The 10,557-nt window shown below is 50.0% G+C and overlaps 1 protein-coding gene across 1 annotated transcript; it reads right to left on the bottom strand.

Moving 5' to 3' along the window:
• Positions 1-1,328: 1,328 nt before the first annotated feature.
• Positions 1,329-6,005, bottom strand: RHOU (ras homolog family member U). The gene is made up of 3 exons (XM_062489138.1): positions 5,681-6,005; positions 4,852-4,910; positions 1,329-1,849 (listed from the first exon to the last, which is right to left on the bottom strand). The coding sequence occupies exons 1-3, from the start codon at positions 6,003-6,005 to the stop codon at positions 1,394-1,396; spliced, it is 840 nt and encodes a 279-aa protein (XP_062345122.1). The 3' UTR covers positions 1,329-1,393.
• Positions 6,006-10,557: the final 4,552 nt, after the last annotated feature.

The following is a 10,557-nucleotide window of genomic DNA, read 5'->3' as shown; positions in this document are numbered from 1 at the left end:
AAATAATTGTGGCCATAAAAAGGCAGACAGCACAAACTAAAACCTCTGCAGAACAGGTTAAAATACTGATCCTTGCAGGGAATCACATTATCATTTAGGTCTCACGAACTCACTAGACCTGGAATTAGGCTTAGAGTTCAGTAGGAACCAGACTCAGTCAGAGAACAGGTCACACTCAGCTCTATGTTGATCCCTCAGTTACATTTTAGGCACATTTCAATTAATTTGTTAGACTGATCTGGGGAAAAAAAAAACAACAAAAAACAAACAGTATTATCAGTTACATTTCAGGGATGGCCTCAGATAATTTCACAACTTGGACAAGATTAAACCACAAGTGACTGTTGCCTTTAGAAGGGAAACATTAACTTGGTTGGAAACAGCATCATGAAGAGGATGCAGCAGCCTCAGTTTCTAGAGTCCAGTTTATTATACATCTCAATCTGCCTGATTTGTTATTTGTTTAGCAGCCTTAAAAGGTAAAGTAGGGCATGCTGAAATTCTTGGCTGTAGACTTAAAACCAGATGCGGTTTATATGGTGCTGCACAGGTATTTGTTACATCGCTTAGAAAAGAAAAATTTAAAACCCCAACACAACAGTATTTACATTCCTTTGAGCTGAAAGAGATGAACTGTCGTCATGTCTGCAAAAAGAGGAAATCGCCACTGCTCGAGGTAGCGAGTTAAAGCTTGCTCATGTTCTTGGGCTTCCACTCGGCTTCCTGGGAAAGGAGTACAGAAAGGATTTCTGAAAGTCAGGAGGTAACAAATGAGATGTCAGCTCCATAAGGGATTAGGTTCCCGCACCACAAGCTGAAGGTATATTCATGACCTTTATAACCATGGCATTTGCGTATAGATTACACCTCTTGCATACCCTTTCAAAAGTGATCCCTAAGAGCATTGGCTTGGGAAGACACAAAGAGAGCAGGAGTGGGGTTTTAAAGCTACAAATGTCAGTTAGGAGGCACTGTGTTATTTTTCCCTTTGATCGTCCATGTACAGAGCTCTACATTTCCAGCGTTGCTTGTGCGTTCCTCCTGCAAAGCCCTGACAGTGAAGGCTTCAGTTATGCTCCTCCCCATCACATACACCTTACATCAGAGGAAGTTGAATCCTTTGGACAAACCCTTCTACACTTACAGACACATGGTGCTTTTTTTTCCTTGATGAGAAGTTCTGGTCACAAAACTGGGCGCCAGACCTGGTATATAGCAATTATTTAACTAAGAATCCTTCCACAACCCTTGAAAGGGCAACCGAGTTATCCAATAGCAACATATACACATACATACAGATCTACACTATACACTCAAGACGACACAAATTGAGATTTCAGCTAATATAGCCTCTATTGATTTCCTCAGAGCAGCACTCAGGTCCTTGCAGCCCCTATACAAAACAGCAGTATTTTTTCCACCAGGATTTGGAGAGGTTTTTCATCTTGTCTGGAGTCCTACATTTGGATTTCTTTGGTTGCTGCTGGGTATCCGAGTACTGAATACCAGCCATGATAGCTGCATCAAAGACCTCCTTGAGGTTTTTCTGAGTCAAAGCGGAGCACTCGATGTAGGATGCAGCTTTTATTTCCTCAGCACAGAGCTTTGCAGCCTCCTCCGAGACTGGCTTTTCTTTGCACTTGTCCAGCTCGATGAGGACTTTGACATCCTCCCGGAGGTCTGACTGTGTCCCAACCAGGATAATGGGTGCCTTGGGGCAGTGGCAGCGAATTTCGGGAACCCACTTCTCACTCACGTTCTGGAAGGACGAAGGGCTCACCACGCTGAAGCACAGCAAGAAGATGTCCGTGTTGGTGTAGCACAGAGGCCTGAGCTTGTCGAATTCATCCTGCACAGAACAAAACTGTGTTAGCGCTCCACAGAAATAGCAGTTCTAGCCTGCCCTAAGCCATGGTGAAGCTGAGGGTCACCTGCCACTGCCATCTTGACAGGCACTCCAAAATGAGCACCCAGACCACTCAGCAAGGCGTGATACAAGCAGAAGCCACCTGCACCCAGCCTGAGGTCTCATGGCTGCCAGCCAGCGGGCACCCTGCCACCATGGGGCACACAGGACAAAGGTGGTGGCTACCCTGCGTACCTGAGATTTTCCAACTAATGCTGCAGGTTACTTCAAATGCTTAAATATTTCCTTTGCTCTTTGCCCTACTTCAGCAAAGAAGCAAAGCTGTGGGAAGCAGGTTGCAGCGCACAAAGCCACAAACTGAAGAGGGAGAGAGCGCTTTCTCCAGGCTCACCTCTTCTTGGGTGAGTCAGTGAGTAGCTCTCAGGAGGAGCATGAGTACCTCAAAGCTGTTTTGCTGACAGACTCAGGCAAGGGCAAAGCAGATAGATAGTGCAGCTGCATGTGTACCTTTCTGGGTACCTTTCCTGGAGTCGATTTTTAAGCTGGTAACTACTTAGCAACATCCTACAGGATATGGGAATAATTTCCCCGCCATTGTGTCCAGGGATTTAAATCTGATGAGAGTAATAATGACTTACAATGTGCAAGCTTAACATGCCACCGGCATAGAGTAAGAGCTTCACCTTTCCCTCCCACCCATGCCACATCAAACAAACTGCACACAGGCCTCCCAGCCCTATGGTTTTTTGGTTTTTTTGTTTTCTTTTAGTGCAAACTCCAGCAAAGCAAGGCCCTTTTTCAGCTTCAGGACGCAGCCACAAGAAAGTCAAACACCTCACTGTAACAAAGGTGTGCTGATCCTCAGGGAAGAATGCAGCTAGAAGCAAGGGTTACTCCAGGCAGGCTCCTTTTATGCTGACAGCAGGATAAAACCAGGGTAACACTAGCAGCCTGAACAGGTAGGATGTGCCTCAGCGGCAGTGACATTTTAATTAAAATGGACCATGTTCTCAAATGCTTGGAATTTAAAATGCACAGAAACATAAAGCTGAATATATCTCACAGTTTACTGATGAATTGCAAGTAGCATGTTAATTTTTGAGATGTGAAATTTTGCTTTAAAGCCCCTGGAGGCCCAGGGTATGCAGTTTAAAGCCCCCTGGAAGCCTCAGAATTCTTGCTCTGCTCAAATGAATTTTTTTCAGCAGTATTTCTGAGAGAGACAGACATTTATAGAACACCAGTCAAGAAAGTAAGATTCATTAGCTCTCTTGATTCTCAGATTAAGCCTCAGAGGAAAGCAAGCTCTCACCACTCGGTTCACAAAAAAACCTCACATTTATTGAGAGATGCTGCTCTGAACAACAAGGCTGCTTACAGAAAGGCACCTTGCCATGTAATTGCCTCTCCTTGCTACATGAGAAACTTCAAAAGGGCTCAATTCAATGGGTTTGGAAGCAAACCCCAGATCTGAAGGGTTTTTACTAAGATGAAATTGTTCCCTTTATATCCTAAGTACACTCCTGCCACTTCAACAGTAGGTACACGGCCTGCAGGGATTCTACACCTCTTTGGGCTAGTGATGCTGAAATAGAATTTCCCACTGCCTGGAGCGGTTTTTTTACCTCTAGATTTCAGCAGCCATCTCCCAGCAGCAGTTTGTCAAAGTAACCAGCCAGGAATCTTTTACTCAGGACAATTTCTGTCAGTTTAGATAAACCCTTCCCTTTCAAGGCAGTAACTTTACCCATTCCAGCTGCACTTGGGCAGCTGGAGCAAACACCTTAACCACTGAGGGCAGGGAAGGCAAGGTGTGACAGGGCCTGTTCATCCCTCCTGCAGCTGGATCTCCACAGGCACTGCATGTCCACAGGCTGTCACCTGATGGCAATTTCACCTGCCATGCTCTGCATATGAACATGCACAGCCAAGATTGTTGCAGTACCACCCCATCTCTTCAGCAGGACCCAAAATCATGGGACAGTTCTGCTGTTTGACTTCATAACACTACCTGAAGAAAGCTATTTGTAGGATTTTAGCTCTGGTTTGTAAGGCACACTACTATCTACTACTGCATAGCCCTTAAAAGCCCGTTCCTAAGTAGAGCACCCAGTTACTACCCATCTAAATAGGTTTGTGTGTTAAGACCACTGAGATTTCTCAGCATGGTTTTGGTGAAGGCATAGACCCAGATCCACAAAGCTGCACAGGTCCCTAACTCCCACTGCCTTCAAATGCAGCGAGGTAGCAAAATATTTTTGGGTACTTTTGGTTATCCAGCCTTAACTCTTGGCAAGCAGTGTTGCACACTGCTCAGGGTGGTACAAGCCTGGGTCTTCCAGAAAATCTGAGGTGGTAAGACATGGGCTCTTTTTATGTATCAGGCAAAGCAGGAGATGAGAGGTATCAGCCACCCTTATCTCTTCAGGTCATAGATTACAGCAAACCTTAGCTTTGCGGCAGCAGCACTTTTGGGAATGGCAAACACGAAGCCTCCACGGACAACACCCAACAGTACTTTTTCCCTCCAGCTTCTATCCCTTCAAAAACACAGTCTCTATGTCTGGATGCCTACAGCTGTAGTTGCTTTGCATGCATACATGCCAAACACCTTAATTCTTCAACCCACAGTTATTTAGCAAAAATAAAGACAGTGACAACCGCCCAAAGAGAAAACCAGGTGGCCACTGAATCCCCAATATGTTCAGCCTTTCTAGTCAGGCTAAACAGAGCTGCAGCTTGAGCCAGCACAGCAGCAGCCTGTGCCTAGCCCCTATGTGGAGGCACAGTACGTCGTTCCTCACCCTTCAACAGACAGGCAAAGCAGTGAGTTAAGCAGCAGTGAGAATGACAGCAGATAATAACATGATCAAACACTGGGAATACTTTCAAATCCATGAAGTCATTTGCAGGACTACTTTGTGCAACAGCACCAACTTCTCCCCTCCCGCTGTCACTTAAATCAAGTAAGTGGCTCCACTGACCTGACCAGCTGTGTCACAGAGCTGAAGTCTCACCGGCTTGCCATCGACAGACACAACAGCTTTTGGAGAGAAAGGAGGGAGAGGGAAAAACTATGGTGAATTCAACTTTACATGTTTTCCGTTAAAGAAAAAAAAATAAAAGTAAGATTTACCATCCCTCAGCTCTTATAGCCTTTTCTTCAATTAATTTAGATTTAACAACTTAGCAGAGCTGGAAGGGAGTCTGTCGCTATAACACACGGATGTACACAAGCCCTTCAGGGCTCCCCGATTCATTTTACTACAAGAGATGAGTTAGACAGTGACGGCACAAGTCCTCCGCAGGAAGCGCGGAGAGCGAGCCCGGCAGTCTGGGATATTCTTTTGCTACAGAGGTTTAGCTTTATTTCCTCGTACACATTCAGCACGCCCGGGATACGAAAAGCCCCCGCTGAACCGCAGAGAAACCCCTGGATTTCCCCCTTTGTAAGGGCGAGACAAGGCAAGTATTGAAACCTGCCCTTTAGGCGCTTCCCATGTCCCCGACAGCGCTAAGCTTTCCACCGGAGAGTTCCCAACTAAAGCCCGGCTCTGGCCGCGCATGACACCCGCGGTCACTCCGGCTCCGTTACACCGGAGAGCGGCCGGTGCTGCTGGCTGCGATGGCAGCCTGACAAGCTCGGTCCTGCTTCGTGGAGTCCTGCTCCCCATAACCACATAACGAAATCGCCCAACCTGGCCATCGCAGCCCAGCCACGGCCCCGGGAGAGGCACGGGCGGGACGCGCCCTCCCCAGGACAGCAGAACCCCCTCCCGCCGTCCCGGTGCCCGCGGCCGCTCGGACACTTACCGGAGAAGTTGTCGAAGGCGGTGGGGATGTACTCGGTGGGGTACCCGTTCGTAGTGTAGCTCACCACCAAGCTGGTCTTCCCCACCGCGCCGTCCCCCACCAGAACGCACTTGATGCTGCGCCGCGGCTCGGACCCCGCTCCGGCCCCGGCTCCGGCCACGGCCCCGGCCCCCGCCGCCCGGCAGCGGCCGCCCAGCGCGGCTCCCAGCGCCGCCGCCGCCCGCCCGCTGCGCACCCTGCGCGGGGGCACCGGCGGCACCTCGCAGCCGCCCGGCGGCACCGGCTTGCTGATGTATCCCGCCTCGCCCTCCTGCTGCGGCGGCATCCGCGCGGCCACGCAGAGCCCCGCGGCCCGGGGGGCGGCACGCTGCCCGGGGCCGCCGGCCGGGGGGCGGCGGGGCGCGGCGGCGGCGGGTGAGCGGTGCGGGGCCCCGGCGGGCCGGCAGGAGCGGCGCGACCGCCGCGAAGCCAGCCCCGGCGGCGCTGGCGGTTCCCGGGCGCGGGCGGCGCTGGCTGCTCCCGGCGCGGCGGCGGCTCCCGGCGGCTCTGCTACCGCCGCGCCCCGCGCGCCAGAGTCGCGGCCGCTGGCCCCGCGCCGCCGCGTGACATCGCCGGCGCGGGGAGGAGCCGGGGCCGCGCGGCGCGGGGCGGCACGGCACGGCACGGCACGGCCGCCAGGCGGCACCGCAGCGCCCCCGCTCCGCGCGTACCGATGGCCGCGGAGGGCAGAGGGGGGCGGGCCCCGCCTCGCGGCCGGGCCTCTCATTGGCCCGCTGGCCCCGCCGCGCGGCGCCATTGGCTGTCTTCGACGGAGGGGGCGGTGCCGCCCGGCCGGTCGGGGCTCGCGGCCGTCGCTGCCCGCGGAGACGCCGTGAGCGCCCGTCCGGCCCAGGCCGGGCCGCGCTCGCCTCGCTGTGGGGCAGAGTGCGTCGGGCTTGGCGGGGCAGGAGAGCCCTGAAGAGTTCGGCGGGTTCTCTCGGTGTGTTTGCCGTGGAAGCCGCTGAGTGAGCTCCCACCTGCACTCTTGGGGAGCGGTAAACTGAGCCGTGCGCCGTGGGACAGGGGGCACCTCATTTTTTGCGCCTTTGAAATTAGTTGGCCGTGGGAAGTTTTGCAGTAAAACACTGAAAATGAAAGGCTGATGAATAGCCTGGCTCTGTTCTCAATTGGAAACGTTATTAATGCATTTCTTAAGGGAACCTTAAAAGCACCGTACAAATATGAACCACACCACCTGGAGAATCTGGGATGCCTCATTTGACAGGCAGCAAGTGCATATATCTGAACTTACCTAAATCAGTGCAGATAGGCCTATGGCAGTGTTGAGATTTCAGTATAGCCTTTTTTGGCATCACTGAGTTGCCAGTGAGTCCTGCAGTGCTGTCTCCTCATTTCCCTCAGTGAAGTGGAAACCCATGTGAAGCAGCGCATGCTATAGCTGCTGCATTTGTATTTTCCCATGGTCACTGGAGCTGACATCTTCCCCATCCTTTAAACCCTGGAATGGTGTGGTCTAACCACCAAAGGCTGTGCAAAGGCTCATGTCTCATGGAAAAAAGCACTCTGTACAGCTGATCTTTTCCCAAGTGCCCTGGCCTTTTCCACAGGAAGAGTCTCTGTGGCTCTCCATAGGACCGTGGCTCTCCATAGGACCATGGCTCTTTTGCACATAGACATTCCGAGGCAGGGCCAAAGGCAATGTTCTCCCTGGCTGAAAGCAGCTGCAAAACCCCCAGGTTGGATACACTCTGCGTGCATTTGCAGGTGTAGGGTAGAAACATCTCCCTGGAGCCCCGTGCCGGCTCAGCAGCACCCACTCTCTCCAGGGAGCACAGCCAGGCAGGGATGGAGCACAGCAATCCGCAGAGCATAGAGGCTCAGTGTGACCCTCATGCTCAAGACCCACAGGGGCCATTGACCCTCCTGTGGGACATCCCAGTCCTGCAGAATTACCTTCCCTTAAATACACCCTCCCTAAAAAGATGGTGCTGTCACATATGGCATTAGTCCCAGAGAGAGTCATCACAGGGCACCCAGCTACAACCAAGAAACATTTTCCCATTGGTTGCTTTCATATATTTATCCCTCTATGATGAAGCCTGTGAGAGATCACTCAGACAACTGAGCTCTGCCAAGGAAGAAGAACTGCAGGGGGAGCCTGCCTGCACTCAAGGCTTATACTAAAATAACAGAAATGGCTTAATTCATACCTTTGGTTATTTGGGTAAAAGTCCTCTTGGGGAAGCTGAAGTTAGAACAAAAGCATTCTATTTTAATTTAGTGTAATTATAGCCTGTCTACCTAGAAAAACTGAATTGCTTTAACAATGCTACGGCAGCTAATTCCCTAGAGTATGGATGCAGTTGTGCCAGGATAATGCTAATTTGGTTGATTCTTGTCAGGAAAGGGAAAAACGTTATGTGTGCATTGCAGGCTCGCTTTGCAAACAGCTGCAGCTGTTTGAAAGGTTACCTCCAAGGCAGCTTCTTGCCACACTTATTCTTGGGTTTGCTGCCTCCATAGCAGAGCCTCACAGCAAGCATGCTCCACAGCCACCTGGCTGCAAAATCACAGCGTTTAATTGAACTTTAGGCACCTTCAGCACAGCAGGTGTTCCACTGAAAGGCCTGAGATTACTGCGTGGCTGCCGTGCTGTAATGGTGAGGGAGCTCAGAGCTATTTGTGGTGTGGTAACATCTTGAGTGGTGATGCTGTTTCAACAGTATAAGCTCAGTATTAGAGTGATACAGGTGACAAATCACATCCCTGACCAAAGTCACATACCAACCCCAGTACCAAAAATTACCATAGGTTCTCCTTTTCCTTAAAGTGAAACAAAAGGAAAATGGGTTGATTGCACAGGGGTTTGTGTCCCTTCTTCTGAATTTGACACAAGTCACTTTTCAGTGAAACTCTGAAGGTAGTCAGGATAAAACAAGGAATATTTTCAGTCACTTCTGGTGAACTGCATGGAGCATGGAGACTGGATACTGTTACTTCTGGTGCATTTCCCCCATACTGCTCTGTGCAAGGGGCAGAGCCACATTTGCAGCCCAGTGTCTCATTTTCATTCTGCATGGTTCCCAGCGTATGCCTAGCTGCGTCTCTGCACAAGACAGGGCATTGCTGGTGAGAGGAATGCATATTGGGAAGAGGTACAGCTTTTCAGGATCTAGTTCCCTCCGAGTTTATTCTTCAGGCTCTGAGCAGCAGAGGCCTGAGGAGCGGAGCTGTCAAGAGGAGTCTCCATGACAGGATTTGTGTTACCCTTCATCAAGAGCCCAGCAGCTGGTAGTTTTCCTTCTGAAATCCAGAGAAACTTTCCACCTCAGGGAACAAGAAACTGGAGAAAAGTCATTAGACTAGACTAGCTTCATATGGTATTTATTCAAGGAAATAAATAAAAGGAGCACTCTAATTATATTTTAACTACCTTGTACTCTCAGCAGCATCCCATAAATCAGGTACCTTGTTAGTACTATGGAATGGCACGTGGTGCTGGAAGTCAGCACACAGTAAGTATGTTGACAGTAAATACAGCAAAGATTGTAAGCTGGTTGGCTTTGGCCATCTTGGGCAGCGTGTCCTGACATTATGAAGTCATGACAGCAGATGAATTTCTGTCTGTTTTGTCCATTTTTGGCAAAGAGAAGGTGAGGAAGTATACTGCAGTCTCTGACACCACACCAGGATGTGGCCCAACCAAGGGCACAAGGATGTGCAAGCTACATCACCCCTTACCAGCAATGGCAAATGGCAAATTCATGTCCTGGATCAATGCCATGATGAGAACTCATTAAGACAAAAGATGCACAACCACAAGGAAAACTCCTGTAGGTGGGAGATGAGAGGGCGGGCAACATGCACTGGGTGACAACCCATTTGAATGGCACTGAAAGATGATGTGAGAAATCTCCTCATGCAGTGCTGCAAACAAAAAATGCCACATATACATTTTTAAACACCTTCAGTGGACAAGTACAGCTGATGCATTGAGCTAAGTAGGCTGCAGTGGGATAGCTATAAGAGTCTGCATTGTTTCCATGCTCGGGGAGGGGGGTGTGAGTGGATTCAGAGCTGCATGGTTGCCCTATACTGTAATGTACCCTGCTCGATACAGTAGCCTTTTGTGTTAGAGGATGAGCTGACCGGTTGTTTTGCAGAGGGGGGCCCTGTTTGCACTACAGCAGCAAGTCAGAGCAGCTCTTGGACAGCCGTGGTGGCAGTGGGCTGAGGAGGCATCAACAGAGGGATGCTGTAACAGATAGCCCCCCGTTTCTGAGCTTTTGGCCTCAATCCTATCACATGCACACATCTTGCAGGTTTGAACCCAATTGTTTTCAGAGCTCTAAGCTGGAGGATAAACAGGCTTAACTCTGCATAGGTCAACAGGGTGGCAGTTGTCTGTCTCAGGGCTGAATTTGACGCATTATCAGCCAGTTCACAGAAAAGCTCTTGCTCTATCCTACACGTTTGTGTTAGTCAAATATTATTCTTTGAGAAAAATGACAGAGAGAGGAAATTATTTTATCATTACGTGAAGTAGGTCATTGTTATACCCTGGCTTATCATTTTCACTATGATACAAAAAATATGAACTGGATGCTGGCCTTGGAGAATGAAAACTTTTTTTCTTTTCTTGCAGAAATTTTAAAAGCTTGACAGGGAGAGAGGTGAGGGAGTGAGGCAGCACGCTCTGAACATGATGTGATGGACTGCTGCTTGTTCAGGGGAAGGGTATGGCTTACTCTGCAGGACTGTCACCAAGATATTGATTTTTGTCAAGAAGAGCAACCCCAAGATCTGGAAAAACATCAGTCTGTGAAGCCCCCATCCATTTTACAAAGAGTTGGATCCAAGTGACTCAACTGATCTGA

The sequence above is a fragment of the Cinclus cinclus genome, chromosome 3 (assembly GCF_963662255.1).
Source record: "Cinclus cinclus chromosome 3, bCinCin1.1, whole genome shotgun sequence".
NCBI lineage: Eukaryota > Metazoa > Chordata > Aves > Passeriformes > Cinclidae > Cinclus > Cinclus cinclus.
This window is presented reverse-complemented; position numbering and strand designations above follow the sequence as displayed.